This window comes from Neoarius graeffei, chromosome 10 (assembly GCF_027579695.1).
Source record: "Neoarius graeffei isolate fNeoGra1 chromosome 10, fNeoGra1.pri, whole genome shotgun sequence".
Lineage (NCBI taxonomy): Eukaryota > Metazoa > Chordata > Actinopteri > Siluriformes > Ariidae > Neoarius > Neoarius graeffei.
Window position 1 is genome coordinate 85528440 of NC_083578.1, and position 27948 is coordinate 85556387.

Genomic DNA, 27948 nt, shown 5'->3' on the forward strand with positions numbered 1-27948 from the left:
ATTAACACAAAGTGATGACATCACCATTCAATGCTCCTCAGAGGGCACTCAAGGGCATGTGACTGTGCGGATACTAGTGTGTGTGTGTGTGTGTGTGTGTGTGTGTGCGTGCGTGTGACTTCATACAGAAGAATGAATGGTGTTTTTTTTTTTACATGTCACTGAACTGGTTCCGCTATCTGAAGAATGTACATGCTTTTTGACTTCACACCTGCAGATTCATACACCCACATACCACACCTCCAACCGCAGGCTTATAAGTTGACTGTCCACGATCAAACAAGATCTACACCAACCTCCGTACCATCTCCATCTCTCAGCAGCCATGAGCAGCCGGAAGCATAAACACACCACGCGTAAGGTGCAGAACTTCAGCAGTCACTCTCTTGGCTCACACACTGGTTCTGAAAGGACCATACTCTGCCCTAGGATCTCGTACTTTGGAGTTGGGAACCAGCCAGCTGTGGGGTCATCCATCAACCCTGTGGTGGTGAACAGGAGCCTTCTGGAGCCACTGCAGCTTGACCTGGATCCCAATATTCGTGCAATCAGAGTACAGGAGAAGGAGCAGATCAAGACCCTCAATAACCACTTCGCCTCCTTCATCGATAAGGTGAGACACCATCTTGTCAGCTTGTGTTTTTTATTTATTTATTTTATTTTTTTAAATTGTGAATACCTAAAGGTACTTATCACATCCTGCTCTGCACCATGTTGCCTTCTGGACTCACCATCTCTCAAGGTATAAGGAAGACCCAAGATGGTGACATGAACTTCCATTGGCTATCTTCAAATGAAAAAAATAAACCGTAATGTTTCTTTAGAGACTATGTGTTTTAGATAAGTTTGTCTGCTTAATGCTATACATTTCTTCACCTCTGAATTAATTCCATATTGACTCACGTCTGACCAAAGTCTCTTGTCACACCACATTATGGTCATACGTTATTGTTATTCTACTTAATTACATGATCATTGCCAAGCTTATCAGTTTTCTTTCCATTCTCTGATTACTTCATCACACTACCTGCAATACTTGCTATTCCACTGGGAAATGTCAATATTCCAACACTTCATGTTCTAAGCTTCCTTCTACAATAGTGCACCATGGTGTGAAACAGCTGTTGATTGTGACAAATCATAAATTCGTTAACTAGTCCACTGGGCAAATCAGAGCTCCAATGTGTTGCCCAGTCCCATGTTTTGGTTGGCCAGAAATCCTAATAAGTTAAGACAAGCTAATTGTGTACATTCATATCCTCCCATAGGGACATAGGACTCAAGGTTACATTACATTAACGTACAACAATGTACACCGTACCCAGAGCAGCCTGGGGAGCTGTTGGGGATTAGTCCAGGGAATTGAACCAGCAACCTTTTGGTCCCAAAACTGCTTCTCTAACCATTAGGCCATGGCTTCCCTCAAGGCCATGTGTGTTAAATTGTCTCAGACTTATTGGTATTTGAACTTGGACAGTTGGACACTGGTCTCACTAAATATGGTCTTGGCAAAACCAATGTCCAAATATCCAAGTCCAAATGCCAACAAATTAAAGACATAAAAAAAGAAAAGACAACACAAAAATAATTTTTGTGTTATCTTTTCTTTTTTTCATCTACAAAGTTTGACAAGAAGTGATTCCATCCATCTATCATCTGCAGCCACTTATCCTGTTCTACAGGGTCACAGGCAAGCTGGAGCCTATCCCAGCTGACTATGGGCGAGAGGTGGGGTACCCCCGGACAAGTCGCCAGGTTATCGCAGGGCTGACACACAGAGAGAAACAACTATTCACACTAACATTCACGGTCAATTTAGAGCCACCAATTAGCCTAAACTGCATGTCTTTGGACTGTTGGAGGAAACCGGAGCACCTGGAGGAAACCCATGCAGACACAGGGAGAACATGCAAACTCCACAGAGAAAGGCCCCCGTCGGCCATTGGGCTCGAACCCAGAACCTTCTTGCTGTGAGGTGACAGACTACACCCCTATGCTGCCCTTCTTTTAGAAAACAGTTATAGTTAATCATGGCAAAGTGGTTCTGGGTTCAAACCTGCCATTCAACTGGGGACTTTCTGTTTGGAGTTTGCATGTTCTCCCCATCCCTGCATGGGTTTCCTCCAGGCGCTCCGGTTTCTTTCAACAGTCCAAAGACATGCACACTAGGTCAACTTCTTCTTCTTCTTTAGGCTGTTCCCTTTAGGGGTCACCACAGCGGATAATGTCCCTCCATCTCTTCCTGTCCTCCATATCTTTTTCTGTAGCACCAACCATCCTCATGTCCTCCTTCACAACATCCATAAATCTCATCTTTGGCCTTCCTCTTTTCCTTCTACCTGGCAACTCCGTCTCCAGCATTCTTTTCCCAACCATGCACACTAGGTCAAGTGTCTACTCTAAATTACACATTGGTGTGAATGTGAGTGTGAATGTCTGTCTGTCTCTCTGTGTTAGCCCTGCAATAGAGTAGTGACCTGTCCAGGGTGAACCCTGCCTCTCACCCAGTGTCAGCTGGGACTGGCTCCAACTCACCCACAAACCGCAATGGATAAGCAGCAGAGAAACTGAATGAATGAGTGAATGAGTTAAACATAGTCAAACCTAATCATTGGTGCAATTCACAAATGAAGCCAACTAAGCTTGGTCTTGAAAAGGATTTGATGGTTCTCTGTCTCGATTGTGGCGGCATGGTGGTGTAGTGGTTAACACTGTCGCCTCACAGCAAGAAGGTCCTGGGTTTGAGCCCAGTGGCCAACAGGGGCCTTTCTGTGTGGAATTTCCACGTTCTCCCTGTGTCTGTGTGGGTTTCCTCTGGTTTCCCCCATGGTCCAAAGACATGTAGGTTAGGTTAATTGGTGGCTCTCAATTGACCGTAGGTGTGAATGGTTGTTTGTCTCTATGTGTCAGCCCTATGATGACCTGCTGACTTGTCCAGGGTGTACCCCACCTCTCACCCACAGTCAGCTGGGATAGGCTCCAGCTTGCCTGTGACCCTGCACAGGATAAGTGGTTATGGATAATGGATGGATGGTTTTGATTGTGACTTGGTCTTGCTTTCATTTGGATTTGATCTTGAGTCCTTTAACACTTGGTCTTGACCTTGCAATCTTGACCTTGTATGTCAAAGTGGCCATCTTGACTACAGTTCTATCTCCATACTATGAAAAATAAGTGAGATGTGTGGCTTGTAAAGACTCGATGTAAACACAAGGTGAGATGTAAAGACTTTATATTGTCTTAGTTATCTCTGGTAACAAAGGATTGCATTAACACCCTCTAAAAAGGCAGAAAGTCTTTTTAGTATTAAAATTTCAGCTGTAAGTTGAGACATTCATTCATCACAAGTAAATAATTAACTTGAAACTGGTTCGTGACCTCATTTTTGTTCAAGTGTTTAAATACAGGTACAAGGTGACTATGTAGTGTGCTAGCATTAGAAATACTGGATATAGCTTCTTTTTCTTTTTAAGTTGCACTATATTGTATTTTCCACTGTTTCAACTTTCTTGATTTCTGGAAAGATCGGCAAGCTAATAGGCTAAACAAGTGTAGAAATAGTACTGTAGTTCCTACGAACAGCCAGGCCACATAATACATCTTTGTACTTTGCACTTTGCATATAAACAAATGAATGTATGTTTCATTTAGACTAACAAATTAAATGAACAGTTCTCTTTTGCAAAGATCAAGCCTATGGTTGGATGGGTGAAGTTTAAAAAAAACACACTGGTTACTGAACCTGTTTGTCAAATAGGTAACTGTGAACGAAAATGAAATAGACTGGATATATACGGGTAACCTGCTCGCCATGGATGCTTGGGATAGCGTTTTGTCTCACCCTGTAAAAGGAATACTTTAACCAAAACATTAAAAAAAATTTTTTATCATCATCCATTCTTAACTCTTACACCACATATACCATAGTCTTGAAATTTCCTACGCTGAAAAGTGGAAAATCTCTCTCACACATCTTAGAAGAAGAAGAAGAAGAAGAAGAAGAAGCCTTTATCTGTCACATGTACACAAGTACATGGCGAGGCCATGGCCTAATGGTTTTAGAAGCAGTTTTGGGACCAAAAGGTTGCTAGTTCGATTTCCTGGACCAGCCTTCACTTGAGCAAGGCACCTAACCCCTAACCACTCCCCAGGCTGCTCTGGGTGTATTGTCTGTTGGGCTGGATAAGAACGTCTGCTAAATGCTTGTAAGCTCACAGTGAAACTTCTTCTCTGCATTTAACCCATCTGAAGCAGTGAACACAAAAGTGAGCAATGAGCACACATACCCAGAGCAGTGGGCAGCTATGGTGCAGCACCAGTTGGAGGTTAGGTGCCTTGCTCAAGGGCACTTCAGCCATGATACAGAGGAAGGAGAAAGTGCTGTTCATTCACTCAATTGCCCTCACATTTTTCCTGAATTGAACCAACAACCCTTTGGGCCAAAGGCTGCTCCTCTAACCTTCAGGCCATGGCTACCCCATACTTTGGATGTCCACTTTTATTTTTGATGACCAACTCAATCTTCCCTGGCATGGAGAATACCAGCGTTGCACAAATTTCTGGACTGATATTCTGCTGTTCTTCAGAGATATACTTTTTTCTGCTGCTCTTTGCTGAAGCGGTTGTGTTGTTCTACTTTTCTCTTTAAAATACTCCAAAGGTGTTCTATCGGATTCAAGTCAGGCAACGTTCCTGGTCAGGTCATAGTTTTCACTTATTTCTTCTTTAAAACCTCTTGCACAATTTTGGCAGTTTGCTTTGGATCATTATCAAGCTGGCATATTCCTCTTCTGCCAAGCCTCTGGAGACTGGGAATCATCTTGCCAGCCAGTATTTTGGTATATCCACTTTTTCTTCTTAAATTTTTCTTGCTAGTTGCGTCTCTAGCTAATGCTATGAACCAGAATATCTGTCAACTGTCTTCATTTTACCCCAGTCATTACTTAATATAGCAACACAAATGACTCAGCAGGGGAGAGTTTGATTACTGCATGCTCTCCGTCACTAATGATTCATAGATTGCAGTCAGGATTCCCAGTGACTGAATGATATAATGCATAATAAGTGCTGAAGAGTGATGGACAGTCATGATATTGAATGAGAGAGCTTAAACTATTACTTAGCGTTTCCCCTAAAGCATCATAGTGTAGCGGCCCTGCTGCGCTTAATTTATTGACCGATACGCTTAGTGATACGCCGCTACCTGTTAAACTGCTGCTGTGACGCTTACAATTTAGGCCTACGGTATAAAGCTAGAATCAACATGCATGTGTTTTGTAGCCTTTGAGCAGGTAATCAATACAGTCCATGCAAGCCCATGGCCCTGAACTTAACCTAAGTTCACAGGTGATGTCAGAGAAGGGTATTCCGCTCTGATTGGCTGAGTGTGTGCGGTATCCTGCATTGATTGGATGAGCGATGCACAATTAACATTCACGGGTAACTTGTGCAAAAATGCTGGAGCATTCAAGCCGGGTACGAGTGAGCAAAATACCAGCGGGTTGCAGCTAAATTACGAAATTTTTCACAAAGAAAACTGCGGAAAACAACTCGGCAGCAGTGGCAGGCCATCGCTGTGAGACCACAACGACCAGTTTGCTGCATGTTGCTGACCAGCTCGAGTCTGACAGAGAGAGTATTTAGTCATCTGCACTATTGCCAAAATGTAATGATCAGTATTTTGAACAACTCATGCCATGTTGCATGACCATTCACTTTGTTTGATGTGAAATAAACTGCAGTCTCCTTTGGAACAGCACACTGCTTGTGAGATGCAAGTGGGTCTTGTATTGACTCTTTTATTTTCTGTTTTTAGGGTGGGAATTCAGTAAAATTAGAAGTAAAATATAGCCTTTTCCCCAACATGTTGAACTGGTAAAAAGAAATCAGCTCTAGATATCACCAGAAGGCACAAAATGAACCCTTATATTTAAAAATTTTCCAGAGGAGAATGCCCCCGGACCCCCCTACCTTACAGCATGCTCTTTGCACCTTGCTGCACTTGAGGGGCCACTACTCTTTCCACAGTTTTTCTAGGGGAAACCCTGTTACCATAGTGAAATCATTGGGGTTGAACCTTACAGCATGGGACTTCATCATAGACATACACTACCGTTCAAAAGTTTGGGGTCACCCAGACAATTTTGTGTTTTCCATGAAAAGTCACACTTTTATTTACCACCATAAGTTGTAAAATGAATAGAAAATATAGTCAAGACATTTTTCTGGCCATTTTGAGCATTTAATCGACCCCACAAATGTGATGCTCCAGAAACTCAATCTGCTCAAAGGAAGGTCAGTTTTATAGCTTCTCTAAAGAGCTCAACTGTTTTCAGCTGTGCTAACATGATTGTACAAGGGTTTTCTAATCATCCATTAGCCTTCTGAGGCAATGAGCAAACACATTGTACCATTAGAACACTGGAGTGAGAGTTGCTGGAAATGGGCCTCTATACACCTATGGAGATATTGCACCAAAAACCAGACATTTGCAGCTAGAATAGTCATTTACCACATTAGCAATGTATAGAGTGGATTTCTGATTAGTTTAAAGTGATCTTCATTGAAAAGAACAGTGCTTTTCTTTCAAAAATAAGGACATTTCAAAGTGACCCCAAACTTTTGAACGGTAGTGTAAAACTAATACACTCAGGAATATGTTCATTTATCGAAAGACAGATCAGTAGCACTATATGAGATTTCTTTTCTTTTTTTTTGAAAGAGTGTCAAGCTGGTAATTGTGCCGTGTTTCTTTTGATTGGCAAACAGAAAATCCACGCTTGCTGTTAGCCAGCTGTTTCTTTTACATTTTAATCTAATCCATCTCAGGTTTGTCATCTGGAGCAGCAGAATAAGAAGTTGGAGACGAAGCTGCAGCTGTTACAGAGCAGCCCTGAGACTGAGTCCAACCTGGAGCCCATGTACAAGACGTACATCAACATGTTACAGTCTCAGCTCAACACCTTGGAGAAGCACAAGGAGTACCTGAAAGCTGATGCCCAGAGGGCACACTTGCTGGTGGACGAGAACAAAAACAAGTGATGCACTTTATAGATCATTAAAAAACATACGTTTTTTTTTCTTTTTCATTCAACCACTTACACAGCACAGCATAGTGCAGTTATACCAAAAGTATATTTCATTAGTGATAGTGTGTCTACATTTATTCTAATGATAAAGAGTTTATGAATATCATCTCATCTCATTATCTCTAGCTGCTTTATCCTGTTCTACAGGGTCTCAGGCAAGCTGGAGCCTATCCCAGCTGACTACGGGCGAAAGGCGGGGTACACCCTGGACAAGTCGCCAGGTCATCACAGGGCAGACACATAGACACAGACAACCATTCACACCTACGGTTAATTTAGAGTCACCAGTTAACCTAACCTGCATGTCTTTGGACTGTGGGGGAAACCGGAGCACCCGGAGGAAACCCACGCGGACACGGGGAGAACATGCAAACTCCGCACAGAAAGGCACTCGCCGGCCACGGGGCTCGAACCCGGACCTTCTTGCTGTGAGGCGACAGTGCTAACCACTACACCACCGTGCCGCCGTTTATGAATATGCAAATTGAAAATGAATTAGTCCCACCCCTTTCCCTCTTTTTGAAACACGAACATCAATGTGCACATACGGTTTTACACTTGACCAATATATCACTGTTTGATGACCTGAGTGATATAGATGAAAAAAATATCTGACAATAATTTTGCTGTGCAACAAAGGGACAACTTAAAAAAAAAACTCTAATTATATGGGTAAACAATTAAGAGGATTTCTATTGTGTACCATAAACAAGCTTGTATTATTCAGGAGCATAAAGTGAAAATCAAATAAATGTCAAATCACTTCCAGCAAACACAAATGACATACCAGATATTTTTACTCTTTAACGCCCATTTCTACAGGAGCCTAGTATAACCTGTTTTATCTCTTTAGTTCAGAGGAATAAGTCCTGGTGTTAAAGAGAATTGTGGAATTGACATGGGTGTGAACAGACAGTCAGAAAATAAAAGGCAATGTTCGTGTGACCAATGTAACCTTGGCGCAGCAGGTTGCTCGCGTGGCAATAAGTGCAATGTTTACAGCTTTTATTCAGCTTTTATTATGGTTAATAAGTATTAGGGGGAGGGGCAACTTAAGTTCAATATATGATACAATTTCATGAGCAGGGCGGCACGGTGGTGTAGTGGTTAGCGCTGTCGCCTCACAGCAAGAAGGTCCGGGTTCGAGCCCCGTGGCCGGCGAGGGCCTTTCTGTGTGGAGTTTGCATGTTCTCCCCGTGTCAGCGTGGGTTTCCTCCGGGTGCTCCGGTTTCCCCCACAGTCCAAAGACATGCAGGTTAGGTTAACTGGTGGCTCTAAATTGACCGTAGGTGTGAATGGTTGTCTGTGTCTATGTGTCAGCCCTGTGATGACCTGGCGACTTGTCCAGGGTGTACCCCGCCTTTCGCCCGTAGTCAGCTGGGATAGGCTCCAGCTTGCCTGCGACCCTGTAGAACAGGATAAAGTGGCTAGAGATGATGAGATGAGATTAATTTCATGAGCAAGTAAAAAAATAAATAAATAATTGGTAATAGTGGTCAAAAATTCCTTTGGGAGTTAATTTAAATAGATCACTAGTGTGGATTGTAGAATCAAAAATAATATACGTAAAGGTAGACTGCTTTTCAGATTTTTCAAGTGTAGGTCATAAAAAGAATTTCCCCAACACTGAATTATTTTTGTTTAATGGACCGAAAGCAACTGAATTAAAATCACAGACTTCCAATTTTTTTTTTAAAATAAAACAGTTAATGAATTTATCTCCACGTGGCCCTAAATTCTCCGCTATTTTTTCCTGCTTCACCATGACCCAATTCAAGATACTATGTCATGGATCACATGGTGGGCTTTCCCTGTTCACGCAAGGCATTGTGGGATACAAATTTGAAACAGGAGAGAAAAATGGAGGACGTGAGTGTGTGAATGAAACGTGAAAGAGCGACTACAGTAACGGAAAGAAAGCGAGAAGAAAAGACGTTATGTTATATACGAAGGAAAGGAAACGCAGGACCAAGCTAATAAATATTGGCGCTCAGCGAGCACCTCGGTGTGATCAGCTGTTTGTTTAGCGACAGAATGATGGAACTGTCAGTGCACGCTCAAAGGGAAACCTGCACCTGCGCGCACACACACACACACGGACTTCCTCTGTCTGCTTGACTGCGTGAAGCGAGTGATTTCATGCACATTATTTGCTTTAATCCCCTCATATTAAATAACTTCCCAGCCACAGAACAGAATGGCCTGATATTTTTGTGAGATATTATAGAAATAAACATATATCACAATGAGCAAATTTCATGTGTTTAATCTAAATGTGTTTGAGCTGGAAACTAATGCCCCTTTTCCACCAAAGCAGTTCCAGGGCCGGTTCGGGGCCAGTGCTTAGTTTGGAACCGGGTTTTCTGTTTCCACTGACAAAGAACTGGCTCTGGGGCCAGAAAAACCGGTTCCAGGCTAGCACCAACTCTCTGCTGGGCCAGAGGAAAGAACCGCTTACGTCAGCAGCGGGGGGAGTTGTTAAGACCAACAACAATAACAAGACTGCGAAAGATCGCCATTTTTAAGCGACGAGAAGCAGCAGCTGTACAAACGCGAAGTCATCCATTATTATTATTGTTGTTGTTGCTGCTTCTGCTTCTTCCGTGTTGTTTTTGCTTCGATATTCGCGCCAAGGTTTATGCAAACGTAGCGACGTAACTGACGTATACAGCGACGTAATGATGTATACAACGACGTAACTGACGTATACAGCGACGTAATGACGTGTCTTCCCTTAGCACCGCGAGCTATGGAAAAGCAAACTGGTTCTCAGCTGGCTTGCAAGTTGAACGAGTTGTGAACCAGCACCAGCACTGGCCCCGAACCAGCCCTGGAACTGATTTGGTGGAAAAGGGGTATCAGTGACATGCCAGACATGCCTGTATTGTGATGAAAGGCATCAATGCTGGTGTAAATATTGACAAAATTATCTTTTTTTTTAAATAAAAAACTGAATTTTATGAGTTAAAATGGCTCAAAACCTTATCTACTGGTTAAAATCGTCCAGAACCTTGCAAGGCCGATGTTGAAGTGGAGTTGACCGTTTGGTACTTCACTTATGTCATGAATTTGTATTAAAAAACAAAACAAAAAAAATTGTTAACGCCCTCTATCCAAAAGTGGGCGGCCCACCTCCCCTGCCCTCACCCTCCATAATTGAGACACAGGAGCTTACACCATTTCCCCACCCTGCCCCTGTCCTCAGTCCGTCCTCACCCTCGCCCTCCCTGCCAGCCCCTTGCCCACTTTTTAGCATTTTTAAAAATTGTACAGTGCGTGGAGTTAGGTTCAGAGCTGGGGGTGAAATTACAATTTAATCTCATGCATCACTTTCCTTCACTTCAGGTTTGAAGAAGAGCTTCAAAAGAGATACGCAGCAGAAAATGTTTTTGTGTGTTTGAAGAAGGTATGAAATGCATTCAAACCGATACACCATTTCATCACAACACAGCTGACAAAAAAAAAACTTAAAAATGTATTTACTGATGAATAATTTTCTGCATTTCCTGTTCTGACAGGATTGTGACGATAGTTGCTTGGGCAAAATGAAACTAGAGGAGCAACTGTCTGAAGTTCTAAAAGACTTGGACTTCTTTAAGGCCTTGTATGCAGAGGTACATGCACACGCTTCTATTGCTTTCAGTAGCACATACTGTCATTTGTGCGAAGTGAAGTTCTCTCTCTGTCTCTGTCTGGTTTCACATCTCTCTTTCTGAACAGGAAATGCAAGAACTGAAGGAGCAGCTGAAGGACACCTCAGTGGTGGTTGAGATGGATAACAGCAGGCAGCTGGACATGGAGCAGGTGGTGAAGGAGGTGAAGAGTCAGTATGACAAGGTCTCAACACGCAGCCAACAGGAAGCCGAGGCCTGGTACAAGAAAAAGGTGATGGCCCCCTGCCACTACACCCTCAGGGGAAAAGGGCGCATCTTTAACCAAGTATGAAAAGACAAAGTGCCTACATTAACAAGCCCAAACTCAGGCCTAAATTTGTGTGTGTGTGTGTGTGTGTGTGTGTGTGTGTGTGTATTGCTGGATTTCAGTCACGTAACTTTTCTTAGCAGAAAGTTTTACCGGAAGTGAAATAGCTGGTGGTCTAAACGGCTGCCGTAGTGCAAACAACTAGTGATAATTTATCAGAGTACGCTTGTAATCTAGAAGCCACTGGTGGCTTTAGATATATTCAGAAGATTGCTATGTGCAATGGAATCGACCCCTACAGTCTGGGAAAGAAGGATTTGTCATACAATCTCGAAAACTACCCTTCAGTCGAGTTCCCCGACATCTCAAACTATCTGGTGTTGCAGACGTCCTTCTACACCACAAAACAGATGAAAGTGTGGAAGAGTATGGAGACTTACAACTTTTTTGTACGTGGCTGGGTAAAGGACCTCGGGCTCAAGTCGCTGCTGAATGAATCCTGGATTGTTTTTGCCCGTCTAAGTATTTTTTTAAGCTTTTCGTTCGCATCTTTAAAGCAAAGCGCTGCAAGTTGAAGTGTAAACAATGAACAGTTGACTTGATTCTGACTTGTGTTGGCTCTTATCTCTCAGCTAAATCATTCACAAAGATCATCAGAAACCCCTTTAAAGACCTGGATCCTAGTTAAACAAGACGGAGAAGTGATCACGGCGCATTGTAACTGTACGGCTGGGGAAGAATTTTGTCGCGACCTTCATGCATATGGATTCTGTGAGAAGTGAAGAGTAAACAAAGAAACAGCTGGGGACTTTAGCGCTTCGTGACTAAAAAAAGTACCGTAAAATAACGACACATAGCAAGAAAAGTACTTGGAAAACACTAAGGACGTAGCTGAGAGGGAAATACAAACCTTTCACCAAGTGATCACTGCAAACTCAAGCATGCTTCGACTCGACTCCCTTCGATTTCACTGAGAGGTTCAAAAGCCACCTTTCTCCACGTCTTTTTGTGAAATCCTGTGTTCATTCACCCTTTTTTATTAGTTCACGTGGAACCACGGGCGATTGCTCTAAGACAACGAGGGAGGCTCAGCCTCCTCTAAAAATGATGACCATCGTGTAGGATGAATTGCGCTAGGCTTATGTTATAGCCGACCTTATAACATTGCTATTTCAGATCCAGAATCATAGAAATATATGTGCTCAACCCAACTACAGTGCGAAATCATTCCGTTATAACTTTCCCCAGTTCGCCTAATGTGCACGTGAGTTTTTCCCCCTCGTGACAGCGCGATGCAGCCCAGCCTCAGTGCACTTCAATGGCATTGGGAGCTATGTGCTTTCAGTATCAAAATGCAAGACGGTTATTGGACAAATACTGCGAAAACGCCCGCCCACCGGACTCCCAGCCTCAGTGGACTTCAATGGCATTTGGGAGCGATGCGCTTTTCAATCTCAAAATGCAAGATGATTATTGGACAAATACTGCAAAAATGCCCGCCTACGGACTCCGAGCCTCACATGGGAGGGACATGGCAAAGCTTTCCGCGAGGAGACTGGTGATTGGTGAAAGCGGCCGGATATTTTCTTTGATTGACAGCTCGTTTCAAATATAGACAGGCAGCGGTGAATTTCAGTTCAGTCCCATGCGGATTTGCAAGTGCTGTGGTGTATTGTAAGAGATCAGCTTACATTTTGATTTCATTCATTACATACGGTTTCTACCAGCTTTTTTAGTTTGTATATATTTTCATTGTAAATAAAGTGTAAATATAGTGTTGTCAAGTTTGCTATCTTAGTTCCAGAAATTTCGTTTATTTGAGTGACTGAACTTGAACTTGAGGGGGCTAATCAGCTAGCAAGAAAGCTGCGCACGGATGCCAAGCATTGCTGATTTAATTTTGGCGAAGCCATTTGCCAGTCTTCCTTTCGAGGAAAAAATTAAAATTAAAGAGCAGGGTAGACCAACACCTCAAACTGACTTGGTGAAAAAGGTAGGGAATAATACTCGTTCCTTTCAGCTCTCCTGGTACGAGAAAGTGAATTGGCTAACAGCAAGTGACCCACATCAACAACAGTAAATAGGCTACTTTAGTAATATGTCATGGATGGACCAAAAATATAGAATCTATTTAAAATGTTTATGCTGAGTATATTATATTGGAATATATATATATTTTCTGGGTATGAATTAAACACAGCTACAATTTGGAAAACATTTTTAAACAAAAACACAGCCGAGAACATTTCACACTACAGACCTGGATTAAAAGTGAAGGGTTATCAAAATTGTCAATAAAACATTTCTCAGTCAAAATAAGTAAAATATAGGGAAAATGTCATTGAATGAAATGTGTGGCACCCAGCTCTACTGCTGAGGTTCCTGACAAAGAGCTGCTTTCAATAATGATCAATTTTTAAACAACATGCCACAATTTTAAAATATAAAATGTTAAAATATACCCCCCCAACACCACCATCATGTATATTGGACAGTAGGCTAATGGGCCAAAAGAACCTGTTATTTCACAGTTTGTGACCCTGCCAACAATCAGCCAGATCAGAGGCAAGAGTATGGGCAAAATTGATGTTTTTTCTTTTAAAATCTGGAAATATCGTAACCGACCAGCCTCCTCTGTTTGAAAGACTACCAGCCGCCACTGACGGCTGGGGAAGAATTTTGTCGCAACCTTCATGCATATGGACTTTGTGAGAAGTGAAGAGTAAACAAAGAAACAGCCGGGGACTTTAGCACTTCGTGACTAAAAAAAGTACCGTAAAATAACGACACATACAGTAGCAAGAAAAGTACTTGGAGAACAATAAGGACGTAGCTGAGAGGGAAATACAAACCTTTCACCAAGTGATCACTGCAAACTCGAGCATGCTTCGACTCGGCTCCCTTCGATTTCACTGAGAGGTTCAAAAGCCACCTTTCTCGACGCCTTTTTGTGAAATCCTGTGTTTGTTCACGCTTTTTTATTAGTTCATGTGGAACCCTGAAGAAACTTTTATCAGTTTCACGGTTTGATCGATTCGAACAGCCTAAAACAATGCAAGTGTAAGGCATTTTTCATGCGAGCAATGCACCTTCTCCGTACAAACGCTTTGTCAACTGAGCTTTGGTCGACCACCAGCTAGTTTTGAATAACTAATGAGGCGGATGTGACGTCACGTGAAACCCAGCAATGTACATGCATACATACATACAGTGCCTTGAAAAAGTATTCATACCCCTTGAACTTTTTCACATTTTTCCACCTTACAACCACGAATTTAAAAGTTTTTTATTGAGATTTTATGTGATAGACCAACACAGAGTAGCACATAATTGTGAAGTTAAACAAAAACGATAAATGGTCTTCAAAATTTTAAACAAATAAAAATCTGAAAAATGTGGTGTGCATTTGTATTCAGCCCCCTGTACTCTGATACCTCTAAATACAATCCAGTGCAATCAATTGCCTTCAGAAGTCATCTAATTAGTTAATAGAGTCCTACTGTGTGTAATTTACTCTCAGCATAAATACACTTGTTCTGTGAAGGCCTCAGTGGTTTGTTAGAGAACACTGAAGAACAAACAGCATCATGAAGACCAAAGAACTCACCAGACAGGTCAGGGATAAAGTTCTGGAGAAGTTTAAAGCAGGGTTAGGTTATAAAAAAAATATCCCAAGCTCTGAACATTTCAAGAAGCACTGTTCAATCCATCATTCAAAAGTGGAAAATGTATGGCACAACTGCAAACCTACCAAACCTACCAAGACTGACAGAGCGAGCAAGGAGAGGACTGGTCAGAGAAGCAGCCAAGAGGCCCATGATCACTCTGGAGGAGCTGCAGAAATCCACAGGTCAGGTGGGAGAATCTGTGCACAGGACAACTATAAGTCGTACACTCCACAAATCTGGCCTTTCTGGAAGAGTGGCAAGAAGAAAGCCATTGTTGAAAGACAGGCATAAGAAGTCCCGTTTGCAGTTTGCCAGAAGCCATGTAGGGGACACAGCAAACATGTGGAAGAAGGTGCTTTGGTCAGATGAGACCAAAGTTGAACTTTTTGGCCTAAATGCAAAGTGCTATGTGTGGCGGAAAACTAACACTGCTCATCGCCCTGCACACACCATCCCCACTGTGAAACATGGTGGTGGCAGCATCATGCTATGGGGATGCTTTTCTTCAGCAGGGACAGGGAAGCTGGTCAGAGTTGATGGGAAGATGGATGGAGCTAAATACAGGGCAATCCTGGAAGAAAACCTGTTGGAGGCTGCAAAAGACTTGAGACTGGGAAGGAGATTCACCTTCCAGCAAGACAATGACCCTAAACATACAGCCAGAGCTACAATGGAATGGTTTAGATCAAAGAATATTCATGTGTTAGAATGGCCCAGTCAAAGTCCAGACCTAAATCCCATTGAGCATCTGTGGCAAGACTTGAAAATTGCTGTTCACAGATGCTCTCCATCCAATCTGGCTGAGCTTGAGCTATTTTGCAAAGAAGAATGGGCAAAAATTTCAGTGTCTAGATGTGCAAAGCTAGTAGAGACATACCACAAAAGACTTGCAGTTGTAATTGCAGCAAAAGGTGGCTCTACAAAGTATTGACGCAGGGGGGCTGAATACTAATGCATGCCACATTTTTCAGATTTTTATTTGTTTAAAATTTTGAAGACTATCATTTTCGTTTCACTTCACAATTATGTGCTACTCTGTGTTGGTCTATCACATAAAATCTCAATAAAAAAACTTTTAAGTTCGTGGTTGTAAGGTGGAAAAATGTGAAAAAGTTCAAGGGGTATGAATACTTTTTCAAGGCACTGTACATACATACATACATACATACATACATGACAATGTTCATCCTTTGGGGTTGAAGGTGACCATGACTTCAATTTGGTGGACGGCGACTGTGGGTCCAGAGATGACTGATGAGGTCAATCCGAGCTTTGAAGGTACGCCCACATGTTGGGCACATATAGGTAGGTGCTGTAGTCGGGGTGATGATAGTTCGAGCCTTCCGTGCAGCTCGCTTTTTCTGGGCCTCGGCAATGCATTTCAACTATTGTGGGAGTGTAAGCACTAATCAACGTTGCGTTGTTCTTGCCTCTAAGTGTGAGCTGAAGTATCATCAGGTGATCATTGATGCCCTTTGGGAGTTTGGTAAGTTTCTAGGCAAGGTAGGACTTTACAACAAATCTAACACCTGCCTCTCGCCGTTCAGTGCTGCTACAACCACTCCAGAAGAAGGTATAACCACCACCACGTTCCATGAGCTGGTGCTTGTCCGCTAGACATGTTTCACTGAGGGCAGCTATGTCTACATTGTAGCGAGCTAGTTCCCTGGCGACTAGTGCAGTTCTTCTCTGCAGCCTGTCTGCTTTGATATTATCCAGTAGAGTGCACACATTCCATGTGCCAATGTTGAGTACCTTCACTATTTTATTTATTTTCTTATTTGTTGTATTCCGACTGCTGAGTGGGATCGCCGCCAATCGTGGTGTGCTGGCCAGGTGAAGCAAGCTATGTTTGGGTCACCTTTTCTAGCCCCTTCCTCTATGGAGGTGAGGAGATCATAGCCTAAACAAGGCTGGTCAGACACCCAGGGGGATACCAAACTCCGCTGCTGTTTCGTTCCAGCAGAGCGACCCTAAGCCCTGGGCTGCCTGTGTGCAGGTTCGTGACTACAGCTTCCAGTGCTTCCACACCTGCTGCTTCGCCACTTGACAATCGCCACAGGACTTGAATTTGAATTTGTCGTACATACACATACATACGTACACTTCATTATGAGTTTTGTAACCTATTGTGCTTTTCTCTTGTCAGTTTGAGCTGGTATCATCACAAGTTGAGCAGTGCAGCTCAGAGTTGAAGAGCACTAAGAGTGAAACTGCCAATCTAAAGAGACTGATCACAAAGCTGCAGGCAGATATAACGGCTGTTAAAGTGGAGGTAAGAACCACTACAACTCTCTCACACACTCATATCATATATTAAGTATAGTAAACGCCATGGCATCAAATCGGCAGGAAACGGCAAAACTACCAGTTCGCCAGTGCAAAGATGTGACATTAATGAATAAAGTCCAATCTTCTGTTGGTTATTCATCATAAAGTATTCAGTGGCTATTGTCAGTTAACCAGTAACAACAGTGACACTAATAAGTACGCAAGTTATGTAGGTATATACAAGGTATAGGTATATTAGATATTCTCTTCTTAGTGAATTTGTTTTGTGACTCACTGAACACCATTACTGTAGTGAAGCATGGTGATGGTAGCCATGGGCGGATCTACCAGGGTGGCATAGGGTGGCAAATGCCACCCTAAAAGAAAGCCTTGCCACCCCTGCTGCCACCCCAGTTGGCAGCGACGAATTCAAAGAAAGATTACTGCCAATTTGACATTTACGTGCACGAATTTCCAATGTCCGACTGCGGCAAATGCAGCACGAGATAACGCCAGAGATTGGTTGTTTTGGAAAATTGAGAGGCGCGAAGCGAGGGAGCCAGGAGTCGCGAGGAAAGGAGACACGGGAGGAAAGAGGTAAAAGCTGATTAACTATCTATCAAGAAATGAAATTATAATGAATGAACAGTGCTAGCATAGTTGCGATGCTGATTTTGAGAGGATAAAAATCAGGTTGGAGAACGTTATTTAGCTAACTATAAATTTGTGAAGCGTTTTGCTGAGCAACATGGAAATCGCCGCATTCAGCTGTTGTAGGCATGACAAGTTCATGTTCTGCTCACTGGTGAGCCTTTACAAAGCGTGAGGAAAAAACCTATAAAATGTGACACTGGTGTAAATGGTTTAAATCATGCTGAACTTGAAGCAGTGTTGTTATTGTTGTTGTTTTTTAGTGTCTGTTCTTTTGCATGTACAGTATAAAACTGTCCAGAAACAGTATAGACCTCATCTGAGAATGTGTGTTCTTCGTGAACAATAAAAGCATGAGATTAAGTTTGTCTGTACGAGTTTGTAAATGGCAGCCCGTGCCCTTTTGTAGTGTGTACATACTATTTGTCATCAAACTGTGATAACTGTGATTAAATTCAGTATATATACGTCTGTAATACATTGCCACCCCTCAAAAATTCCTGCCCCCCTCTTGCCACCCCATAAATATTTTTCTAGATCCGCCCCTGATGGTAGCATCACTCACTTTCAAGTTTAAAGTTAAAAATTTTTAACTACCTCAAAAAAAAAAACTTTAGTAAAAAAGATTTGGCTAGAAGAGGTGAGTGAATGAATCAGTGATTGTGAGAGAATTCTGTCTTTAGCTTGTGGGTTTAAGCTACAGAATGTGTTGGGATTCCCACAGACTTTCTGTCTCTGGAGGCACCAAAAGTTGTGAAGATCGCTGTCTCTGTAGCCACAGTTATCTTTTTGATCCATTGTTGACTAGGTTAGAAATATTGCTCTTCCATTTCAATATTTTATGGGCCTCCTACCTCCAGTCACACACTAGACACACACACACACACACAAAACTGTTTTAGCTTGCTACAATTTTTTTTTTGAGATCATAGTGAAATTGTTGTATTATTTAGCATGAATTTATGATTGATATACTTGGGAGGGGCGGCACGGTGGTGTAGTGGTTAGCGCTGTCGCCTCACAGCAAGAAGGTCCGGGTTCGAGCCCCGTGGCCGGCGAGGGCCTTTCTTTCTGTGTGGAGTTTGCATGTTCTTCCCGTGTCCGTGTGGGTTTCCTCCGGGTGCTCCGGTTTCCCCCACAGTCCAAAGTCATGCAGGTTAGGTTAACTGGTGACTCTAAATTGACCGTAGGTGTGAATGTGAGTGTGAATGGTTGTCTGTGTCTGTGTGTCAGCCCTGTGATGACCTGGCGACTTGTCCAGGGTGTACCCCGCCTTTCACCCGTAGTCAGCTGGGATAGGCTCCAGCTTGCCTGCGACCCTGTAGAACAGGATAAAGCAGCTAGAGATAATGAGATGGGAGATGAGATGTTTAGAGGACCTCATGGATATGTGATCAGTCAGTGGTGGAGAACACAAGATATCATTGTAAAGGCTAGTATGTCTGTTTTCTTCTGAAAAATAACAGGAAATGTTTTAGCCAATCAGAAGTCTGTGTTTCAAATAAAGAAAGTCCTTTTACAATGATTTTTAATAGGAGCCACCATTTTGTTTTGGTACCGTCCTGGGGTGGTCCTATGGTGGGTCTTCCAAAAAGTGACCCGAGTTAAAAACTGAAAGAGTTCAGACTGGGGCAGCATGGTGGTGTAGTGGTTAGCACTGTCGCCTCACAGCAAGAAGGTCCGGGTTCGAGCCCCGTGGCCGGCGAGGGCCTTTCTGTGCGGAGTTTGCATGTTCTCCCCGTGTCCGCGTGGGTTTCCTCCGGGTGCTCCGGTTTCCCCCACAGTCCAAAGACATGCAGGTTAGATTAACTGGTGACTCTAAATTGAGCGTAGGTGTGAATGTGAGTGTGAATGGTTGTCTGTGTCTATGTGTCAGCCCTGTGATGACCTGGCGACTTGTCCAGGGTGTACCCCGCCTTTCGCCCGTAGTCAGCTGGGATAGGCTCCAGCTTGCCTGCGACCCTGTAGAACAGGATAAAGTGGCTAGAGATAATGAGATGAGATGAGAAGAGTTCAGACTTCAGCGTTTTCCAGGATTCACTCACGCTTGTGTTGGTTCTGGACAATAAAAGTGTTTAAGGCAACTTCTTTTGTGTAAGTATATTTTTGGCTACTTTTGAGTTACAGACTTCCACGACATGATCGTATCTGCACCAATGTTAGCATGAACAATTTTCTCCTTTGTCACTTCTGGGATTGCTAGATTCTAAGATGCTATTTACTTCTGGTTATTCCTGTTCAAGAAAGCTTATAGTTGCTAGTAAGTAAAGAGAGAGAGAGGAGTACAAATGTTAAAATTTAACTGCCACACGTAGATACAGCATGTACTTTTAATGTTTTGTGTGTGTGTGTGTGTGTATCTTTGCAGTGTAAGAGCAAGGAAGGCCAGATTGTGGAGGCGGAGCATTGTGGTGAGGAGGCAGTGTCTAACACTAAGCAACAAATTAAAGAACTGGAGGAGGCACTGCGGAAGGCCAAGCAGGATATGGTAAAGCAGGTTCGTGAATACCAGGAGCTGATGAACATCAAACTGGCACTGGACATTGAGATCGCCACCTATAAGAAGCTTCTGGAAGGAGAAGAGAACCGGTGAGAGAAATATGATTAAAATAGGGTGAAATCTAACAGGTCATTGTAATGAGGATGCACCAATTTCACTCATGGCCTTGACATAGTGTATGCCTTTAATTGGTCAATAATATTATGTCGTTTACAATTAATGTAATCACTCTCTGTGTGTCATCCATCAGAATTGGTCAAGAATCTGTTGTACGTTTCCAGAGAGTGCCAAACATCAGTAAGTATTATGCATTTATTGATTTATGTTAGAGACACCACAAATACCATATATCGATCCAAATATATTTTCCAGCCAATCAGAAGTGTGCCTAATTTAACTCATTTAAGACTTCATCATATTTATTGCTCCATTAGTTAACGTGGAGCTTAGTATAAACCAGTAAAAAGCTGAATGTTTTTTTTTCCTGTAGCAAAAACATCACTAATTTATTTTGCATTTTGTGAAATCAACAGGGTCAAAATTACACATACAGAGTCAAAAAATGTACATATGTACAAAGGATTTGTTTGATAGCACTCACTGACATACACACAGCAGAATGGGAAAGTCCAAGAAGCTCAGTGCAGATCTGAGAAAAAGGATCATCGATTTACACAACTCAGGAATGTCCCTTGGAGCTATTTCCAAACAACTGCAGCTTCCAAGATCATCAGTTCAAATAATTCTATGTCAGTACAAGTTACTGGGAGGTGTAGCCACTTTGCTCAGCCACTTTGCTGGAAGAAGACCCAAAACTGTCCCCCTCAGCTGAGAGGAAATTTATCCGGATGGTCAGGAACAACCTCCCCACGTTTAAAGCTAGACTGCTTTTCAGATTTTTCAAGCGTAGGTCATAAAAAGAATTTTCCCTGACACCGAATTATTTTTGTTTAGCGGACCGAAAGCTACTGAATTCGAATCACAGACTTCCAATTTTATTCGTTTTTTAAAAATAGAACAAAAAATGAATTTAAGGCCACGTGACCCGAAATTCTGTGTTATTTTTTTCTTGCTTCACCATGACACAATACAAGATACTACATCATGCATCACATGGTGGGCTTTTGCCGTTCGCGCAAGGCATTGTGGGCATGGGCGCCGCCAGGGGGGGAAAGGTTAGAACAATTCTAGGGGCCCAGCACTGCCATGGGGCCCTTTAAGGGGCTGATAAAATGATTTTAATAAGACTTTTGAAATAATAACAATGCAGTATTCCATCTGGTAAAATGAGCTAATTGAACAAGGTTGTCTATTTCTTGAGTTCTTCAACATAGTCATTTAACCCTCCCCCTTTTGCGAAATGGTACGGTCCAGTTCTGGTAGAAGCGCGATGCGTTAAATCTGTGTGCTGATCAGTGCAACGCTACTTGCTGCTGTGTCGCGGTGCAGCAGCCAGCCAGCCAGCAGTGGAGTGCGTACAGTCTATGATCGCTAAATATGAAGAGTGGCTGTCAAAAACGTAAAGAAAGGCAGCTGAAAGCTGAGAGGGACCGGAGAGGCAGGCAACTGGTCACTCAGTTTTTCCCAAAGAAAGGTAGCTATCGCTCACATGTGTGTTCAAAATACTAGCGAATGGTAAATGAACAGTATGAACGTGGTTGGATTAGCCTATCAAGAGAACACTTTTACAGTTTGTACAGTGACATTTTTTCCATTTTAATAACTGAACTGACTTGTGTGATAAACAAGATGAAATATTACGCTATGCTTGTGCTAATAACTAGTGCTAATAACCAGTTTCATAACTAATGGGGTGCCCTAAATATGCACAGATTCAGCCTCAGGGGGACCTCCGCCCTACCAAACCACTGAACCGCCCTTTGGAGAAGGAGGTAAGCAGCAATACAACCCATAAATGCTTTAGGATTGAAGTTTTTAATGAGCGAGCGCCATATACAGTTTGCTAGATTAAAGTGTTGCTAATAACGGACACCAGTCAAGTGTTTGACATGGTTACATGTGTGGAATGTTCACACGTTCTAAACCACTGGTTTCAAATTGAGGCGCTGGAGAAAGCGCAGCACACATAAAAGAGGGATAGAGGTTACAACATATGAAGAAATACGTACGTAATTGATCAAATTGAAATGTCACTCCGTGTCATTTTGAAATAAATTCATAATAAGATGTTTCCTGTCGCGGCACGGTGGTGTAGTGGTTAGCGCTGTCGCCTCACAGCAAGAAGGTCCAGGTTCGAGCCCCGTGGCTGGCGAGGGCCTTTCTGTGTGGAGTTTGCATGTTCTCCCCGTGTCCGCGTGGGTTTCCTCCGGGTGCTCCGGTTTCCCCCACAGTCCAAAGACATGCAGGTTAGGTTAACTGGTGACTCTAAATTGACCGTAGGTGTGAATGTGAGTGTGAATGGTTGTCTGTGTCTATGTGTCAGCCCTGTGATGACCTGGTGACTTGTCCAGGGTGTACCCCGCCTTTCGCCTGTAGTCAGCTGGGATAGGCTCCAGCTTGCCTGCGACCCTGTAGAAGGATAAAGCGGCTAGAGATAATGAGATGAGATGTTTCCTGTCTTTTATGGGTAACATTTGTAAGGCTACTGAGTAGAGTTCATTTAAATGCATCAAACTTGAATGCATCAAACTTTTTCATGCATTAACTCTGCTTATGCTCAAATTTCTGTCTAGACACACTTTGCTTTGAACATATTCCCTTTTTGCAGAACAGTACACACAGCTTTCTACCTAACACACAACAATCCATGGGATTCCCATAGGTATTTTGATGCTGGGTAGAAAACTTTTTCTATGATTTATTAGCAGTCACATCACACATTTCACTACCAATTGTCCTAGCACAAGAAGGCATGTGGCAAAATCTTGAATTTTCATTTATGATTGTAAATGCACCAGAATTAGTCACTGACCAGTTTTCATCTAGTCTCTGGTAGGTTAATACATAAAATGTAATAACAAAGTCACAAACTCAAGGTCCATGGGCTATCAAAAGTCAAATAATGACAATAGTGCAATTGTGACGAGGGTGGGCAAAGTTGAGGGGCCCAAAATTCTAATCTTTCATGGGGCCCAAAATTTCTGGCGGCGCCCCTGATTGTGGGATACAAATTTGAAACAGGAGAGAAAAATGGAGGACGCAAGTGTGCGAATGAAACGTGAAAGACCGACTACAGTAACGGAAAGAAAGCGAGAAGAAAAGACGTTATGTTATATACAAAGGAAAGGAAACGCAGGACCAAACTAATAAATATCGGCGTTCAGCGAGCACCTCGGTGCGATCAGCTGTTCGTTTAGCGACAGAATGATGGAACTGTCAGTGCACGCTCAAAGGGAAACCTGCGCATGCGCACACACACGGACTTCCTCTGTCTGCACGAAGCGAGCGATTTCATGCACATTATTTGCTTTAATCCCCTCAAATTAAATAACTTCCCAGCCACGGAATGGCCTGATATTTTGTCAGATATTACAGAAATAGACATATATCACAATTCAGAGGGAACTAAATTTCACTGATTTTATGAAATCAAAAGGCCGTCTAGCTTTAATGTAAGCTGTAATATAAACTTGTGTTTGTTTTCCAGGTTACACTGAGCCTGTGCAAACTATCACTTGCACCAACGTTATCATTAAGGAGATCACGACTCAGGACAACTTCATCTCCGCTAAAGTCTAATTGTCTTAAAAAGTTATTTTTCTTCACCTGGCCTTTTGTCTCTTTCATATATGTGATCTCTTGCCTGTACCTAATACTGAACAAGCCAGGAACATAACATTTTTTCTCTTAGTACTGAAAAATATGAAGTCTTTGATATATTCTGTTCCCAGAGTGAGAAATTGAGCAAATGGGTGAATGAATGTGTGTTCATGAGAGAGAGAGAGAGAGAGAGAGAGAGAGAGAGAGAGAGATTATGTACATGTGAGTGATCCAGTGGTTGACAGAGCGAGCGTGTAAATGATCTTTATACATCACCTAATGTTTTGTATTTTGCGTTCAACATTTTTATCCAATATCATGCAACCAAACCATACTTACGACCTTCATTCCAATTCTCCACACCTGAAAAAATTCAAAACACCCAATAATTTAGCTTTTTTTTTTTTTTTAACTTTTGTTGAAGTGAATACTCTAAAATTTGAAAAACTAACCAAGACATATTACTCCAACCAAGGAGGGTTACAAATGACTTCATTTTATTGGAATAATCTATTTCTAATTGAAAAAAAAAAATCCGTATGAATCTAATTAGTCTTTATAACACACTACGTACAGTATTTTGTTTTACAGCTAACACTTGTGCTGTCTTTTAATTATAGCCTTAAATACTTTACCCTCCAAGTATACCTATAGCTTTAGCTCGTGAACTAGCCTTCCTCCATGCAGGCTTTTCCCCAAGCGGTTGTAGTGCTCGAAAATTCATTTTCAGCTCCCCCAAGAACACAATATTCAAATTAGGTCATTTCGTAGACGTGAAAGTTGAGTGGAGATGTTTACAACAGATACATTCACCGGCCACTTTAACAGGAACTTGTTCTTGATTCTAAGATTCCTGTTCTTGGCTGCAGGACTGGAACCCAATGTGCTCTTCTGCTGTTGCATGCCGAGATGCTTTTCTGCTCACCAAAGTTGTAAAGAGTGATTATACGAGTTACTATATCCATCCTGCCTGGCAAAAAAAAAGCTTGAACCAATCTGTCCAAGAGGCCGAAATGAGTTTCCTTCGCAGGGTGGCTGGGCGCTCCCTTAGAGATGGGGTGAGAAGCACAGTCACTCGGGAGGAGCTCGGAGTAGAGCCGCTGCTCCTCCACATCGAGAGGGATCAGCTGAGGTGGCTCGGGCATCTTTTTCGGATGCCTCCTGGACGCCTCCCTGGGGAGGTGTTCCAGGCATGTCCCCCCGGGAGGAGGCCCCGGGGAAGACCCAGGACACGCTGGAGGGACTATGTCTCTTGGCTGGCCTGGGAACGCCTCGGTGTTCTTCGCGAGGAGCTGGTCGAGGTGTCTGGGGAAAGGGAAGTTTGGGCTTCCATGCTTAGACTGCTGCCTCCGCGACCCGGTCCCGGATAAGCGGAAGAAGATGAGACGAGACCAATCTGTCCATTTTCCTCTGACCTTTCTAATCAACAAGGCGTTTATTTCCACCCACAGAACTGTCACTCACTCATTCAGTGTTTTTTGTTTTTCGCACCATTCTGTCTGTGTAAACTCTAGAGACTGTTTGTGAAAACCCCAGGAGATCAGGAGCAGTTTCTGAAATACTCAAACCAGTCCATCTGGCTCAATGCCACAGTGAAAGAAAGTCACACTCTGAGATCACAATTTTTCCCGTTCTGACGTTTGAATACTGTGAACGTTAATTAACTGAAGCTCGATTTGTATCTGCATGATTTTGACCGCATTGTGATGCTGTCAAGTAGGGCTGCGTACCGGTACTGTACCGTGAAAATCGATTCGGTACAGGTCCAAAATACCGGATCATGAAGTACCGGTACTGTACCGATATAAATTTACACCAAGTATATGCTTATTTTGTGACTGGAGATGTGTAAATCCTACCACAAAGACAAAAATTTAGCACTGGAAAAGACATAAAATGCCGCGCTGAAACTTGAAATCAGAGCCATCTTTGATCTGAGATCCTCTCGCCACAGTCTCACGAGACATTGCGAGAGCTTGGCTGATCCAGCGTTCTGATTGGTCAAAAAGACTCAAAAGCAGGTCAGCCATTTTTCCTTTGCTGGCATTGGCGGCCTTTGTTGCTTTGTGTAATTTTGCCGCGTAAGTTAAAGGCCGCGGAGTGAATTTGTTTGTCATGCCACGTGGGAAGACCAGTAAGGTCTGGGATCACGTAACAAAGCTTTCAGGGGGCCAGAACGCAAGGTGCAAAACCTCTGTAATGCCACCATTCAGTGCAGCGGTGGAACGTCTAACATAGCAAAACATTTACGCCGTCATCACAAGATTGAGACAACTCCACATGAGTCTGGAACGAATCATTGCGTCCATGTTCAACATTAAGGGTAAGTTTTTGTTTTGTTAAGCTAAGAATGTAGTAGAATTCTGTAGTACTCTAGTCACTTCTCAGATACTTTGAAAGTTTTAACTATATGTTGTCTGTACTCTGTAGTACTCTAGTGTAGTCACTTCTCGCTGTGAGACAACTTATGACTTTTTGTCCCAAGTTAACCAAGTGTGAGACAGAGAGGGTGACTGAGAAGTGAGGTAGGAAACCTAGTTATGTTCGGTTTTCTTTGAATAAAGATACTGACAAGTTGTCAACAGGTTTATTAATGTTTCTGTCATTACTGAAGAAGTTCAGAAGAACACGTTAATTTGTCAAATTGTTCAGGTACAGGTCCGGACCTGTACCTAAACCTCTGTACCGGTACCTGATGTCATGTTTAGGTATGCAGCCCTACTGTCAAGGGATCAGCTGATTAGAGAACTGCATAATAAAACAGCAGGTGTATGTATGAGTGTTCCTAATAAACTGGCCAGGGAGTGTAATGCATTGGTTTTTGTTGTGAAGTGTATTTTAAGCTTTATCTTTGGAAAACACACTGACCATTTTGAATGATGACATTCAGGGGGATCTATAAGGATTTGTTATTTACACATCATACTGATATTTGTGTGTGTCCCGTTTCAATAATAATCGATTTCTTCTTATTGTTGCATGGATTAATTTCAGTCGTTGCCCTGATGCATGGATCCAGATCATATTTTGCAGATCATTTCCCGCTGAATAGCTTTGCTCATGTCTCATTTTCTTCCTGCCAAATGTTCAGCTGTACCAGAGTTTTCAATAAACACTTTTTTATACATAGCGATGGATTACACAGATTTGTCACCTAATATACTCTTTATAGCTCAAAGAAACAATCAAGAGCAAGAATGTTCATGAGAACAATTTAAAAAAAAAAAGACAAAATGACAAAAAATGATTTGAGCAACGGGGCGGCACGGTGGTGTAGTGGTTAGTGCTGTCGCCTCACAGCAAGAAGGTCTGGGTTCGAGCCCCGTGGCCGGCGAGGGCCTTTCTGTGCGGAGTTTGCATGTTGTCCGCGTGGGTTTCCTCCGGGTGCTCCGGTTTCCCCCAAAGACTTGCAGGTTAGGTTAACTGGTGACTCTAAATTGACTGTAGGTGTGAATGTGAGTGTGAATGGTTGTCTGTGTCTATGTGTCAGCCCTGTGATGACCTGGCGACTTGTCCAGGGTGTACCCCGCCTTTCGCCCGTAGTCAGCTGGGATAGGCTCCAGCTTGCCTGCGACCCTGTAGAACAGGATAAAGCGGCTAGAGATAATGAGATGAGATTTGAGCAACCTTTAAGGGTACCAATAATTTTGTAAAACACAGAAATACAAAAAGTCATGCTAATACAAACTTGTAGACAGCATAGGGTCGCTAAAATAAAAAACACACTATATCCTGCTAATAAACAGACAGACTTATTAAAATGTCATGATATTACAATACAAATGTGATGCACTGAGTTTAGGGTTTTCTTTTTTTTTTAAATGCACTTATTTTTCACATCAAACAGACAGCCCTGAGATTCTGTAAATCTGCGTCTGGTCTCGTGGACACATTAAACCATGCAGTGTGCATTATTACAGAATTCCCAGTAAATGAAGCATTAATATCCTGCATATATTCAAAACACTTTGCAGTCTATAAGCTTCTCGCTGTGTAAAAGCACACATTGTGTTAATATTCTATCGTTTCGTAGACGTCCATCAGCTCAAAAACATCCTCGCTGAAGTCATTATACTGCATACTGTAAAAGAAACAAACACAATGAGATAACACTGAGCTGCAGCTCTGT

At 42.6% G+C, this 27948-nt stretch overlaps 2 protein-coding genes across 2 annotated transcripts in view; one reads left to right on the top strand and one right to left on the bottom strand.

Annotated features, from left to right (window-relative positions):
- Positions 1-237: 237 nt before the first annotated feature.
- Positions 238-26633, top strand: si:dkey-222n6.2 (keratin, type II cytoskeletal 8). The gene is made up of 10 exons (XM_060932481.1): positions 238-613; positions 6829-7037; positions 10434-10494; positions 10607-10702; positions 10809-10973; positions 16827-16952; positions 19968-20188; positions 20350-20396; positions 21932-21991; positions 23707-26633. The coding sequence occupies exons 1-10, from the start codon at positions 326-328 to the stop codon at positions 23796-23798; spliced, it is 1365 nt and encodes a 454-aa protein (XP_060788464.1). The 5' UTR covers positions 238-325; the 3' UTR covers positions 23799-26633.
- Positions 26393-27948, bottom strand: part of si:ch73-233m11.2 (NACHT, LRR and PYD domains-containing protein 3) — a 35213-nt gene continuing 33657 nt past the window's right edge. The window contains exon 9 of the mRNA XM_060932480.1: positions 26393-27900. Within this exon, the coding sequence (XP_060788463.1) occupies positions 27831-27900 (70 nt within the window). The 3' untranslated portion in view covers positions 26393-27830. The remainder of the gene's footprint in view (positions 27901-27948) is intronic.

Coding starts and splice junctions, on each gene's coding strand:
- si:dkey-222n6.2 (XM_060932481.1), top strand. CDS start 326: ATGAGCAGCCGGAAGCATAAACACACCACGCGTAAGGTGCAGAACTTC. Junction 10,974..16,826: donor AGGCCTGGTACAAGAAAAAG/GTGATGGCCCCC, acceptor TTCTCTTGTCAG/TTTGAGCTGGTATCATCACA. Junction 20,189..20,349: donor CTGGAAGGAGAAGAGAACCG/GTGAGAGAAATA, acceptor GTCATCCATCAG/AATTGGTCAAGAATCTGTTG.